At 48.2% G+C, this 15,443-nt stretch overlaps 1 protein-coding gene across 2 annotated transcripts in view; it reads left to right on the top strand.

Moving 5' to 3' along the window:
- Window positions 1–15,443, top strand: part of LOC121549108 (mitotic deacetylase-associated SANT domain protein-like) — a 30,623-nt gene that overhangs the window by 12,197 nt on the left and 2,983 nt on the right. For both annotated transcript variants that reach the window (XM_045210273.1, XM_045210272.1), the window contains exons 5-12: window positions 219–288; window positions 5,305–5,450; window positions 6,678–6,781; window positions 7,006–7,081; window positions 7,263–7,351; window positions 7,575–7,718; window positions 7,833–7,928; window positions 8,280–8,458. In XM_045210273.1, the coding sequence (XP_045066208.1) occupies window positions 219–288; window positions 5,305–5,450; window positions 6,678–6,781; window positions 7,006–7,081; window positions 7,263–7,351; window positions 7,575–7,718; window positions 7,833–7,928; window positions 8,280–8,458 (904 nt within the window). The remainder of the gene's footprint in view (window positions 1–218; window positions 289–5,304; window positions 5,451–6,677; window positions 6,782–7,005; window positions 7,082–7,262; window positions 7,352–7,574; window positions 7,719–7,832; window positions 7,929–8,279; window positions 8,459–15,443) is intronic.

Raw genomic sequence — 15,443 nt, 5'->3', positions numbered from 1 at the left:
ATAGTACACTACTTTTGACCATTCCTATGGACCCTGGCCAAAAGTATTGCACTACATAGGGAATAGGGTGCCATTTGGGACGCACACCCACAGTCCTCCAGGGGTGAAATAGTCCCATGTCTGCCTGCATTCTGAGATAAGCTCAAGCTACACAGGCTCTCTGTCTCAGTCCAGATAGAAGTGCCCTAAAGGCCCTGTCTTCCTTGTGTGTTCTACAGCCAGCTCTACAGATATCACGCCCCCGGTCCTCCCTTTGATCAACGACACCACACCTGTCAGCTTTGACCCGTGAGTACAAACCTCTGTGACACTTTACTCAAATCCTGCAGGTATTATGCATTATGATGCACTTATAATGCATTGAAAGACTTGTCCTAAGCATGTATACAATAATGGCGCCTGAGGGGATGGCTAACATTTTACGGACTCCTGTGTGTTTTTTCGCATTGTTTGTAACTTATTTTGTACATAATGTTGCTGCTACCGTCTCTTATGACCGAAAAGAGCTTCTGGATATCAGAACAGCGATTACTCACCTCGAACTGGACGAAGAGTTTTTCTTTAATTAGTCCGACGCGAAGGATATATTGCTTCTCCGAGACCAGGCCCAAATCCCTGTCATTTGTGTGAAGAAAAGACAGAAATACAGGGGGCGGAGATCGGGGTGCCTTGTGAGAATTGTGGGTAACCTGCCTCTACCATCCGTTCTATTGGCCAACGTGCAATCACTGGAGAATAAACTGGATGATCTCAGTTCGAGACTATCCTACCACGGGACATTAAAAACTGTAACCGAGTCGTGGCTGAACGACAACATGGATAATATAGAGTTGGCTGGGTTTTCCATGCATCAGCAGGACAGAACCGCTACGTCTGGTAAGAAGAAGGGTGGGGGGAGTGTGTCTGTTTGTCAATAACAGCTGGTGCGTGATGGCTAATATTAAGGAAGTCTCGAGGTATTGCTCGCCTGAGGTAGAGTACCTCATGAGCTTTCATCTATATTTTTCGTAGCCGTCTATTTACCACCACAAACCGATGCTGGCACTAAGACCGCACTCAACGAGCTGTATAAGGCCATAAGCAAACAAGAAAATGCTCATACAGAAGAGGTGCTCCTAGTGGCCGGGGACTTTAATGCAGGCAAACTTAAATCCATTTACCTAATTTCTACCAGCATGTCACATGTGCAACCAGAGGGGAAAGAAAACTCTAGACCACCTTTACTCCACACAGAGACGCATACAAAGCTCTCCCTCGCCCTCCATTTGGCAAATCTGACCATAATTCTATCCTCCTGATTCCTGCTTACAAGCAAAAACTAAAGCAGGAAGTACCAGTGACTCGCTCAATACAGAAGTGGTAAGATGATGCGGATGCTACGCTACAGGACTGTTTTCCTAGCACAGAATACCACCTCAGTCACCGGCTTCATCAATAAGTGCATCGACGACGTCGTCCCCACAGTGACCATACGTACATATCCCAACCAGAAGCAATGAATTACAGGCATCATCCGCACCAAGCTAAAGGCTAGAGCTGCCGCTTTCAAGCGGCCATGAAGTCGGTAGCCATGAAGTGCTTTGAAAGGCTGGTCATGGATCACATCAACACCATCATGCCGGAAACCCTAGACCCACTCCAATTTGCATACCGTCCCAACAGATCCACAGATTATGCAATCTCAATCACACTCCACACTGCCCTTTCCCACCTGGATGAACGGAACACCTACAGTGAGGGAAAAAAGTATTTGATCCCCTGCTGATTTTGTACGTTTGCCCACTGACAAAGAAATGATCAGTCTATAATTTTAATGGTAGGTTTATTTGAACAGTGAGAGACAGAATAACAACAAAAAAATCCAGAAAAACGCATGTCAAAAATGTTATAAATTGATTTGCATTTTAATGAGGGAAATAAGTATTTGACCCCCTCTCAATCAGAAAGATTTCTGTCTCCCAGGTGTCTTTTTATGCAGGTAACAAGATGAGATTAGGCGCACACTCTTAAAGGGAGTGCTCCTAATCTCAGTTTGTTACCTGTATAAAAGACACCTGTCCACAGAAGCAATCAATCAATCAGATTCCAAACTCTCCACCATGGCCAAGACCAAAGAGCTCTCCAAGGATGTCAGGGACAAGATTGTAGACCTACACAAGGCTGGAATGGGCTACAAAACCATCGCCAAGCAGCTTGGTGAGAAGGTGACAACAGTTGGTGTGATTATTCGCAAATGGAAGAAACACAAAAGACCTGTCAATCTCCCTCGGCCTGGGGCTCCATGCAAGATCTCCCCTCAATGATCATGAGAACGGTGAGGAATCAGCCCAGAACTACACAGGAGGATCTTGTCAATGATCTCAAGGCAGCTGGGACCATAGTTACCAAGAAAACAATTGGTAACACACTACACCGTGAAGGACTGAAATCCTGCAGCGCCCGCAAGGTCCCCCAGCTCAAGAAAGCACATATACAGGGCCATCTGAAGTTTGCCAATGAACATCTGAATGATTCAGAGGAGAACTGGGTGAAAGTGTTGTGGTCAGATGAGACCAAAATCGAGCTCTTTTGGCATCAACTCAACTCGCCATGTTTGGAGGAGGAGGAATGCTGCCTATGACCCCAAGAACACCATCCCCATCGTCAAACATGGACGATGGACGGGGCCATGTACCGTCAAATCTTGGGTGAGAACCTCCTTCCCTCAGCCAGGGCATTGAAAATGGGTTGTGGATGGGTATTCCAGCATGACAATGACCCAAAACACACGGCCAAGGCAACAAAGGAGTGGCTCAAGAAGAAGCACATTAAGGTCCTGGAGTGGCCTAGCCAGTCTCCAGACCTTAATCCCATAGAAAATCTGTGGAGGGAGCTGAAGGTTCGAGTTGCCAAACGTCAGGCTCGAAACCTTAATGACTTGGAGAAGATCTGCAAAGAGGAGTGGAACAAAATCCCTCCTGGTGGCCAACTACAAGAAACGTCTGACCTCTGTGATTGCCAACAAGGGTTTTGCCACCAAGTACTAAGTCATGTTTTGCAGAGGGGTCAAATACTTATTTCCCTCATTAAAATGCAAATCAATTTATAACATTTTTGACATGCGTTTTTCTGGATTTTGTTGTTGTTATTCTGTCTCTCACTGTTCAAATAAACCTACCATTAAAATTATAGACTGATCATGTCTTTGTCAGTGGGCAAACTTACAAAATCAGCAGGGGATCAAATACTTTTTTCCCTCACTGTATGTGAGAATGCAGTTCATTAACTGCATCTCAGCGTTCAACACCATAGTGCCCTCAAAGCTCATCACTAAGGTAAGGACCCTGGGACTAAACACCTCCCTCTGCAACTGGATCCTGGACTTCCTGACGGGCCGGCCTCAGGTGGTAAGGGTAGGCAACAGCACATCCGCCACACTGATCCTCAACACGGGGGCCCCTCAAGGGTGCATGCTTAGTCCCCTCCTGTACTCCCTGTTCACCCACGACTGCGTGACCAAGCACGACTCCAACACCATCATTACGTTTGCTGATGACACAACAGTGGTAGGCCTGATCACAGACAAAGATGAGACAGCCTATATGGAGGAGGTCAGAGACCTGGCAGTATGGTGCCAGGACAACAACCTCTCCCTCAATGTGAGCAAGACAAAGGAGCTGATCGTGGACTACAGGAAAGGAGGGCCGAACACGCCCCCATTCCCATCGACAGGGCTGTAGTGGAGCGGGTCGAGAGTTTCAAGTTCCTTGGGGTCGACATCACTAAGAAACTATCATGGTCCAAACACACCAAGACAGTCGTGAAGAGGGCACGACAACACCTTTTCCCCCTCAGGAGACTGAAAAGATTTGGAATGGGTCCACAAATCCTCAAAAAGTTCTACAGCTGCACCATCAAGAGCATCCTGACCGGTTGCATCACCGCCTGGTATGGCAACTGCACTGCTGCTACTCGCTGTTTATTATCAATGCATAGTCACTTTTCTCCTACCTACATGTACAAATTACCTCAACTAACCTGTAGCCCCGCACATTGACTCAGTACCGGTACCACCTGTATATAGCCTCGTTATTGTTATTTTATGGTTTTTACTTTAGTTTATAGAGTAAATATTTTCTTAACTCTATTTCTTGAACTGCATTGTTGGTTAAGGGCTTGTAAGTAAGCATTTCATGTGACAAATAACATTTGATTTGGTATGACCCTCTTATAATGTTTTATTGCCCATCCAGGGCTCCAGACTATAAAATGTTCACCTGGTGGCACTGGTGCCACTAACTTTTTCAGTTGGTTGCACCAGCCCATGATTTGGTCCCACCCCCCCAAAAAAAATGTGTACCCATATAAAAAATATTGTATGCATTTTACATTTTAGTCATTTAGCAGACGCTCTTATCCAGAGCATCTTATAAAATCATTGTTGTGTAATTCACAATGCTTTATTAAGAAGTGTTATAGAATACTGAGATGGAATTCAATAAATAAGTTGTTCCTTCTAACATGTCCAAACAGTAATGCATGGGGGGAGGGGGAGGGTGTCAGTGACTCACTCATTACACCAGCCAGCCCCAGGGAAAGGGGCACAGCGGCAGGGCAGACACTTTCATTACAGGAGTCATTAGGTTAATGCACTTCACTGTTTGACCAAATCACGGTTTTATCCGCCCAAAACATAGGATGTTTTGATTGAGGTGACAGCCAAGTCAAATGGTAAAAAAATGCAACTACAGTAAATGGTCGAAGTCTGGAGCCCTGCCATCGCGTAATGATCCAGGCAAAACATCCTTTAAATTACATTTACATTTAAGTCATTTAGCAGACGTTATTTTCCAGAGCTTCTTACAGTTTGTGCATTCATCTTAAGGTGTGACAACCACATATCACAGTCATAGTAAATACTTTTTTTCCTCAATAAAGCAACTATCAGCAAAGTCAGTGCTAGTAAGAAAAGACAAGTGCGAGTGTTGGTTATGGTTCTCCGTAATGGTTGTAAAATGACCAGCAGAATGACCAGTGCTATCTATGTCTTATCTTAGACCTTATGCCTTTAGGGGCCACTTTTATCTACAAATCTACCTGTTTATCTACAATATCTATCCACACAGCATGGTCCCCATGGAGAGAGCCTATAGCAAAACTTCAGACTTATGACCACAATGACTGCTGATTTCCTAATATTTTTAGCTCCCCCCCTCCACCCTCTCCCTCCCCCTCTCTGTCTCCCTCGCTCTCTTTCTCTCTCTCTCGCCTCCCTCCACCCTCTCCCTCCCCCAACCTCTCCCCCTCCTCCCTCCCTCCCCCCAGGCGTATTAACATTGGTCTGCAGTACCAGGCGGAGGTGCCAGAGCTGCAGCGGGACCGCTCGCTGACCCAGTGGGACCAGCACAAGGCTGACCTGGTCTGGCTCCCCATGAAGGAATCCCAGCTACACCACGCAGTGCAGGAGACTGGTAACTATACTAGGCTAGGGCGGTATCCAGATTGTCATACCCTCTTACCGACCTAGTGCCATCCTGGGATATTTGGTAATACCGGCACTGAACACAAGGGCGGCTATTTTCAAACCCCACTGAGCCTCTGTCATCCGAAGGTTAGCAATGCTAACAAGCACATGTAAAATCCCATAGTGAATGATAGCTAAATGCTAATGAGCGCATTGCAAACATTTTATACAGTCTCTGACCTAAACTATTTGCAGGACAGACATCCCAGCTCATGAAGTTATACAAGTAACTCAAAAATGCTACTCACAGTTTGCTGCACGCACAAAATACATATTAGACAGAAAGGCTCTTGATCCAGGAGGGGATTCTCTGCTGTTATCAAAAGAAGCTTGATTTTGCAAGAAGCTAACCAAATGTACAACTGCAGAGCATTTAACACATTTTAGACAGTTAATTTAATAGTTCTAAGATATCTAGCTGGCAAACATTTAGTTATGCATTCCATACTGTAACTAGATCACCTGGCGTGTGCTGCAGAACAGTGAGTGACTTACAATGCTCCAGTCTCTTGACATTGTGTGGTTGTAAACAAACACCTCGTGACTGGGGCCTACCGGTAAGCTTCATAATGAAAAATAATGTGACAGGTGAAATGAAGAACATGATCTGCTTTATCTCCTAACATAGTTGACTGCAGCTATTTACTTAAAAAGTAGCTACAAATATACAGATATAAAAAAACTTTAAATAAATAGTTTCAATGGTATTGAAAAACCATTCCGTTGCTATTTCCAAATACTCCGGTATACAGTATACTACCCAAGCCTAAACTTTGCTGCCCCTTCCTCAAAGGTTATAACAATCTAAATTCACACTATAGGGCCAACCCGAACCATACTGTGCTGGCACTACTGCTATTTTATTTCCACATTTTCAGCATGGTTCCAGAAACTATGTTGAATGCATAATCAGGCCAGCTCAGCACAGCTTGGCTCGGCTCAGCTTGGTATGGTTCTGTAGTGTGAGTGGTATAGAGCTTACTTTTTGTATGAAGCTTAAAGTAAACACATTTGAACAACTTGAGCTGTAAGGTCCTGAGAAAGTGCAAAATGTTGACCTTTTTGCTTTCTGTCAATCCTTTTCTCTGTCTACCTTCTCTCCCCCTCTTTCTCTATCTCTGCACCTCTTCCTCCCTGCCTTCCTCTCTCAAATCTGCCTCACTCTCCCCCCTAGTGGATGACCTGATGAACTTGGCCTGCTCTTGCGCTCTGTACGGCGGAGGCACCAATCAAGAGTTGGCCCTTCACTGTCTGCATGAGTGCGGGGGCAATGTCCTTGTGAGTACAGTGACTCACCCAGTGATATAACCGAGTGGTTTACAATGACGCTGTCTCCCCTACGCTTCCATAATAATCCATTGTGGCAAGTGAGTGTCCCAAATGGCACCCTATTCCCTTAATAGTCCACTACTATGGCCCCTGGTCAAACGTAGTGCACTATATAGGGAATAGGGTGCCATTTGGGGAAACACCCCGGTGATTAATTGTGTTGTGCTCCCCAGGAGGCCCTGGCATTCCTGCTGCTCAAGGAGCCCATTTTCTCTAAAGGACACCACCTGGCAGACTATCACTACTCAGGTGGGGACGTAATTTTGTTTCCTCAAGCGCTTCTTTCTAAAGAGTGTGCTTGTTTAAGCGGAGATGGGGCATGGGGGTGATGGAAATGAATTATCTCACAACCCCCCCCCCACGCACACGCACACACACATACACACACACTGTGTGACCTCATTGACATGGTGAATAATTTCCCTCCCAGGATCAGACAGTTGGACTCCCTCAGAGAAGCGCTACTTCAATAAAGGCATCTCTGCCTACAGGAAGGACTTCTTCATGGTGCAGAAATTGGTACGCCCATTTCGAATCAGGCCATGTCGGCAATGACAGTTTCACCACATGGCATGGCATGAATTAGCATATGATCACCACCTGGGCAAACAGTGGGAGTACCATTAGAAGTGAATAACTTTTTAATAACTGTGTCTGTATTTCTATGTGTGGACGGGAGTGAGGGGAGAGGAAGACTATAATGAATACCATTGTCTGCGTGCGTGTGTCTTTCCGTATACAGGTTCGGACTAAGACAGTGGCACAGTGTGTGGAGTTCTACTACACTTATAAGAAACAGGTGAAAATCGGTCGCAGTGGAACCATTACCTACGGACCTCCAGAGTCACCAGCGGAGAAACACACAGAGGCAGTATTGGATGTCAAAGTAGGGCTTAGTTAATGAAAACAAATGTAATGAAACAAGTAGTTAATGATTACTTAAAAAAAATTTTTTACATTACTTTTATTAAGATTAACATTGTGTTATATGCCAACTCAGGAAGAAGAAGACAACAGGAAGTGGGAAGGGTCATGTGAACGGGGTAAAGATGGCAGCCAGTTGAGGGTTAACCAGACACTACAGGCTCACGACAATGTAAGTGCTCATTTTCACTTGAAATTACATTTTAAAAGTGATTGTTAAACTGTTCAACCACTTTGTATCATGTGGTCCTCTGTAGCTCAGCTGGTAGAGCACGGCGCTTGTAAACGCCAAGGTAGTGGGTTCGATCCCCGGGACCACCCATACACAAAAATGTATGCACGCATGACTAAGTCGCTTTGGATAAAAGCGTCTGCTAAATGGCATATTATTATATCCATCCCATACCGGTATATCCTGTCTATACTTGCTATCATAGGTTATTTGACCAATGATCCACCAACAGTGCAATACAACACTGGTATGACAGACTAACACAATGAAATGTAATGTTTGGCCCACCAGGCAGGAGCAGTGCTAGGGCACAAGGACCAGGATACTGTACACAAGGTGGGGCCTCCCCATCCAACCCCTCCCTCTGCACTCCGAAAACCTCGTCCCGAGTCTGCAGGGAAGAAGAGCAGAGCGCCCCCAAAGCCCCCGGGCGACCCAGAGGGCGTGTTCCCCTGCAAGAAATGTAGCAGGTCAGTGTGTTTGTGTGTGTCTGTCTATGTAAGAGTATGTTTATATGTACTGTATCTGCAAACAGATACACACACTCCACCATGCATGCCTACCACCATTAACAGTTTCCCCTACCAGTTTTTAGAGTGAAAGAAAACAGGGTGAAAGAAAGGGATTGACAAAGAGTATTATAAACCAGACATCTCTCTTAGAGACCAGCGTTCACTGGAAACATCCCAGACTGGTGGGGCGACAATGGAGACAAAAGCCATTGGTGGTATTTCAGGTTGTCTTAGTTGCAGTCACGCTGCACAGATAATCAGATCTTACAACATAGGGATGGTGTCACGGTGTCAGTGTAATGCGGTAGACGAAGTCAGGCGCAGGACACAGAACTAAATGAAAACGTAACTTTACTGAACACGTAAAGAAACAAGTAAACCTCCACGCAAGGAGGAACAAACCCGCTCACCATCGACACAGGAAACAATAAACAAACACGCACAGAGCACAATGGGAGCCACAGGGTTAAATAGGGACGGAGTAATTACAAGATGGGAAACAGGTGTGAAACAATCAGACAACAACAGGTAGAACATAGAAACATAGAACATAGATCGGCAGCAGCTAGTACTCCCCCCCCCCCGACACCGGCCTCGGGGACGGCCAGGAGGACGCGGTGCGGGGCGAGTCGGATGATTGCGGTGGAAATCCCTCAACATGGAGGGATCGAGGATGTCCCTCCTGGGGACCCAGCACCGTTCCTCCGGACCGTACCCCTCCCACTCCACGAGATACTGCAGGTCCCCCACCCGACGCCTCGAATCCAATATGGAACGAACCGAGTACGCCGGTGCCCCCTCGATGTCCTGTGGGGGCGGAGGAACCTCCTGTATCTCAGACTCCTGGAGTGGACCAGCTACCACCGGCCTGAGGAGAGACACATGGAACGAGGGGTTAATACAATAATTAGGAGGAAGTTGTAACCTATAACATACCTCGTTCAATGGCCCCACAAACCGCCGACCCAGCTTCCGGCAGGGCAGGCGAAGGGGCAGGTTTTGGGTCGAGAGCCAGACACGGTCCTCACTGCAGTGGCGGTTGGCGCTCGCCTTTTGCCGCCTGATGGCCCGCTGCAGACGTACATGAGCAGCGTCCAGGTCTCCTGCGAGCGCCGACACCACTCGTCCACCGCAGGTGCCTCGATCTGGCTCTGATGCCAAGGTGCCATGACCGGCTGATAACCTAATACACATTCGAATGGAGAAAGGTTAGTGGAGGAGTGGCGGCTGGAGTTCTGGGCTATCTCTGCCCAGGGGAGGAAAACCGACCACTCCCCCCGCTGGTCCTGGCAATACGACCTCAGAAACCTACCCACCTCCTGGTTGACTCTCTCCACCTGCCCGTTACTCTCGGGGTGAAACCCTGAGGTCTGACAGACCGAGACTCCCAGACGTTCCATGAACGCCCTCCAAACCCTTGAGGTGAACTGGGAACCCCGATCAGACACTATATCCTCAGGTACCCCGTAGTGCCGGAAGACGTGTGTAAATAGGGCCTCAGCAGTCTGTAGGGCCGTAGGGAGGCCGGGCAGAGGAATGAGGCGACAGGACTTAGAAAACCGATCCACAACGACCAGGATCGTGGTGTTCCCTTGTGAGGGGGGAAGATCCGTCACGAAGTCCACCAATAGGTGGGACCATGGTCGTTGTGGAACGGGTAGGGGTTGCAATTTCCCTCTGGGCAGGTGTCTAGGAGCCTTACACTGGGCGCACACCGAGCAGGAGGAAACATAAACCCTCACGTCCTTAGCTAAGGTGGGCCACCAGTACTTCCCACTAAGACAGTGCACTGTCCGACCTATGCCAGGATGACCAGAGGAGGGTGACGTGTGAGCCCAATAGATCAAACGATCGCGGACATCCAGCGGTACGTACACACGACCCTCTGGACACTGGGGAGGAGTGGGTTCGTTACGCAACGCCCGCTCGATCTCCGCATCAACTTCCCACATCACCGGTGCCACCAGACACGACGCCGGAAGTATGGGAGTGGGCTCCACGGAACTCTCCTCCGTGTCATACAGTCGGGACAGAGCATCTGCCTTAGCGTTCTGAGAACCTGGCCTGTAAGAAAGGGAGAAAAGAAAACGGGTGAGAAACATGGACCACCTTGCCTGGTGATGGTTTAATCTCCTCGCTGCCCGGATGTACTCCAGATTGCGGTGGTCAGTCAAAATGAGAAAAGGGTGTTTAGCCCCCTCAAGCCAATGTCTCCACGCTTTCAGAGTTTCGACCACAGACAACAGCTCCCGGTCTCCCAGATCATAGTTGCGCTCCGCCGGGCTGAGCTTCTTCGAAAAGAAGGCACAGGGGCGGAGTTTAGGTGGCGTACCAGAGCGCTGAGACAGTACAGTGCCTATTCCAGCCTCGGACGCGTCCACCTCAACCATGAAGGCTAAGGAGGGGTCCGGATGAGCCAGCACTGGAACCGAGGTAAACAGGTTCTTCAGACGACTAAAAGCCCTGTCCACCTCAGCTGACCACCGCAGACGCACCGGCCCCCCCTTCAGCAACGAGGTAATGGGAGCTGCTACCTGACCAAAGCCCCGGATAAATCTCCGGTAGTAATTGGCAAAACCCAAAAATCGCTGCACCTCCTTTACCGTGGTTGGAGTCGCCCAATTACGCACGGCCGAAATGTGGTCACTCTCCATCCAACACCCCTGACGCGGACATGTGGTACCCCAAGAAAGAGATGGACTCCTGGAAGAACAGGCATTTCTCTGCCTTAGCATACAGGTCATGCTCCAACAGTCGTCCAAGCACTTTACGCACCAGGAACACATGCTTGGCCCATGTAGCGGAGTATATAAGGATGTCATCAATACACCACTACCCCTTGTCCATGCAGGTCCCTGAAAATCTCATCCACAAATGATTGGAAAACTGATGGAGCATTCATTAACCCGTATGGCATGACCAGAGACTCATAATGTCCAGAGTACTAAATGCTGTCCTCCACTCATCTCCCTCCCGAATACGCACTAGGTTGTACACGCTCCTGAGATCCAATTTTGTGAAGAAGCGTGCCCCGTGCAATGATTCCGTCATACTAGCTATCAGGGGTAATGGATAGCTGTACTTGATGGTATCTCCAGAGTGGCGCAGTGGTCTAAGGCACTGCATCGCAGTGCTAGCTGTGCCACTAGAGATCCTGGTTCGAATCCAGGCTCTGTCGTAGCCGGCCGCAACCGGGAGACCCATGGGGCGGCGCACAATTGGCCCAGCGTCGTCCAGGGTAGGGGAGGGAATGGCCTGCAGGGATGTAGCTCAGTTGATATAGCATGGTGTCTGCAACGCCAGGGTTGTGGGTTCGATTCCCACGGGGGGCCAGTATGAAAAATAAAAAAATTATGTATGCACTCACTAACTGTAAGTCGCTCTGAATAAGAGCGTCTGCTAAAAATGACTAAAATGACTTTAAAAAATGGTAATCTGATTTAGGCCACGGTAATCAATGCACGGGCATAACCCACCATCTTTCTTCTTCACAAAAAAGAAACTCGAGGAGACAGGTGAAGTGGATGGCCGAATGTATCCCTGCCTCAGAGATTCGGTGACATGTGTCTCCATAGCCGCCTTCCCCTCCTGAGACAAAGGATACGCGTGACTCTGGGGAAGTGCAGCTCCTACCTGGAGATTTATCGCAGAATCCCCCGGACGATGGGGTGGTAATTTAGTCGCCCTCTTTTACTGAAGGCGATAGCCAAATCGGCATACTCGGAAGGAATGTGCATAGTGGAAACCTGGTTTGGACTTTCCACCGTAGTTGCCCCCAAGGAAACTCCTAAACACCTCCTTGAACACTGACCGGACCATCCCTTGAGAGCCCTCTGTTGCCATGAAATCGTGGGGTCATGAATGGTTAACCAGGGAAGTCCCAACACCACAGGATACGCAGGAGAATCAATCAGATAGAGGCTAATCCTCTCCTCATGACCCCCCTGCGTCATCATCAGCAGTGGAGCGGTGACCTCCCTGATTATGCCTGACCCTAACGGGCGACTATCTAATGCATGCACAGGGAAAGGTTTATCAACAGACACAGTAGGAATCCCTAAACTATGGGCATACTGGCGATCAATAAAATTCCCAGCCGCGCCTGAATCTACTAGCGCCTTATGCTGGGAATGGGGAGAAAACTCTGAAAACATAATATCAATACACATATTAGCAACAGGGAGCTCTGGGTTAGTCGGCTGCCTACTCACCTGAGACGGTCGACCAGTGCTTTGCCTGCTGCCTCGACCTCCTGAGAACCCTCCCAAGCACCGACCAGCAGTGTGTCCTCTGCGGCCACAGTTGGTGCAGGAGACGGTCCCTCTCCCAGTCTCCCTAACCGCAGCACCTCCGAGCTCCATGGGGGTAGGCTCGGAGGTGCTGGGGGATGGAATGGACGGCCCCCCATCAGAACGTCCGTGGGCTGCCAACAGGTTATCCAACCTGATGGACATGTCCACCAGTTGGTCCAGGTTGAGATTGGTGTCCCTGCAGGCCAGTTCCCCGACGGACGTCCTCCCTTAAGCTGCAACGATAGTGGTCGATCAGGGCCCTCTCATTCCATCCCGCGCTGGCTGCTAAAGTTCTAAACTCCAGCGCAAACTCCTGCGCGCTCCTCATCTCCTGTCGTAGGTGGAAGAGACGTTCTCCCGCCGCTCTCCCTTCAGGTGGATGATCGAATACCGCCCGGAAGCGGCGGGTGAAATCCTCGTAGCGGACTGTTCTCGAGTCTATTCCTCCCCACTCGGCGTTGGCCCACTCAAGCGCCTTCCCGATAGACAGGAGATGAGGGCGGACACGCTCTCGTATCTCGAGGGCGCCGGGTGAATAGTGGCCAGGTAGAGCTCTACCTGGAGGAGAAATCCCTGGCACCCGGCAGGTGTACCGTCATATGCCCTCGGGAGCGAGAGCCGAATTCCACTGGACCCAGGTGGCGATGTGGTAGCCAGTGTTGTAGGTGGTTGAGTGGTTGGAAATGGTGAAGGGATACCACCTCTCTCCAATCGTTCTATCATCTGGAACACGTGTTCCATTGTGGCACCGAGAGTCTGAATCATCGTCTCTTGACGTTGGACTCATTCCTCCATCGTCTCGGTAAATCCGGCTGTTCCTGCTGACTCCATATTGGTGCGTGTTTCTGTCACGGTGTCAGTGTAATGCGGTAGACGAAGTCAGGCGCAGGACACAGAACTAAATGAAAACGTAACTTTACTGAACACGTTAAGAAACAAGTAAACCTCCACACAGGGAGGAACAAACCCGCTCACCATCGACACACGAAACAATAAACAAACACGCACAGAGCACAATGGGAGCCACAGGGTTAAATAGTGACGGAGTAATTACAAGATGGGAAACAGGTGTGAAACAATCAGACAACAACAGGTAGAACATAGAAACATAGAACATAGATCGGCAGCAGCTAGTACTCCGGTGACGACGAACGCCGAAGCCTGCCCGAGCAAGGAGGAAGGGCAGCCTCGGCAGAGTCCGTGACAGATGTGCACGGTTATTGGAATATTTGAATATCCAAAGGGACGTTAGTATTTTGATTACTTTGGAGAGTATACATTTTTGAGACTAGAAAATATAGGCATATTTTAACTGAAAAGGCTTTCTCAAACATGTAAATACAATTATCTATGTGACATTGCTACATAGCCTACAAATCGAAATTGTAATAAAACAATAGTTTTATGACAGTTTTTATGAGTGCACCCCATAGAAAAGACACACTGGTAGCCTGCATACGTTTCACATGGGTAGCTTGTTGTTGTCCTACGGGAGTGGCAGATTTATATATCGGTCCGCAGCTAATACAGGACTAGTAAAGGCCCAGTGCACTACTTTTGTACATTTTTATAAATTATTTATTTATATTTGTTTTATATTAAGATTTTTTAGGGGGGTGCTGCAGCACCCTTGGCACACCTACTTCCCGCGGCTATGAGCGCAGGTCACCATCTCTCTCGAGTCGTGTGAGCAAGTCTCCATTGAAGGAATACAAAATAAAAACATATGGATATCCAAAATAATTTCATGATATTATTTTTCAAACATTGAAATTCACATTTTACATTTTAGTCATTTAGCAGACGCTCTTATCCAGAGCGACTTACAGTTAGTGAGTGCATACATTTTCATACTGGCCCCCTGTGGGAAACGAACCCACAACCCTGGCGTTGCAAGCGCCATGATCTACCAACTGAGCTACAGGGGACTGAAATCATTTCAAATGCCCATCCCTATTACAACACCTGGAGAATAATTTACGTCTCAGTAACCATATTGATATGCTATAGCAATCTTCTGAGATGCAGAGCACGATGGCCTGGTACCCCACCTGTATTTTATCCGAGCGATATATATCTCTCTCTCTATATAAAACTATAGTGCCAAAAGTATGTGGACACCTGCTCGTCGAACATCTCATTCCAAAATCATGGGCGTTAATATGGAGTTGGTCCCCCCTTTGCTGCTAAAACAGCCTCCACTCTTCTGGGAAGGCTTTCCACTAGATGTTGGAACATTGCTGCGGGGGCTTGATTCCATTCAGCCACAAGCATTAGTGAGGTCGGGCACTGATGTTGGGCGATTAGGCCTGGCTCGCAGTCGGAGTTCCAATTCATCCCAAAGGTGTTTGATGGGGTTGAGGTCAGGGCTCTGTGCAGGCCAGTCAAGTTCTTCCACACCGATCTCAGCAAACCATTTCTGTATGGACCTCGCTCTGTGCACAGGGGCATTATCATGCTAAAACAGGAAAGGCCTTCCCAAACTCTTGCCACAAAGTTGGAAGCACAGAATCGTCAAGAATATCATTGTATGCTGTAGTGTTAAGATTTCCCTTCACTGGAACTAAGGGGCCTAGCCTGAACCATGAAAAACAGCCCCAGACAATTATTCCTCCTCCACCAAACTTTACCGTTGGCACTATGCATTGGGG

Source organism: Coregonus clupeaformis, chromosome 33, assembly GCF_020615455.1.
Source record: "Coregonus clupeaformis isolate EN_2021a chromosome 33, ASM2061545v1, whole genome shotgun sequence".
Classification (NCBI taxonomy): domain Eukaryota; kingdom Metazoa; phylum Chordata; class Actinopteri; order Salmoniformes; family Salmonidae; genus Coregonus; species Coregonus clupeaformis.
The sequence above is the reverse complement of the archived record's forward strand: the minus strand, read 5'-3'. Positions and strand labels throughout refer to the sequence as shown.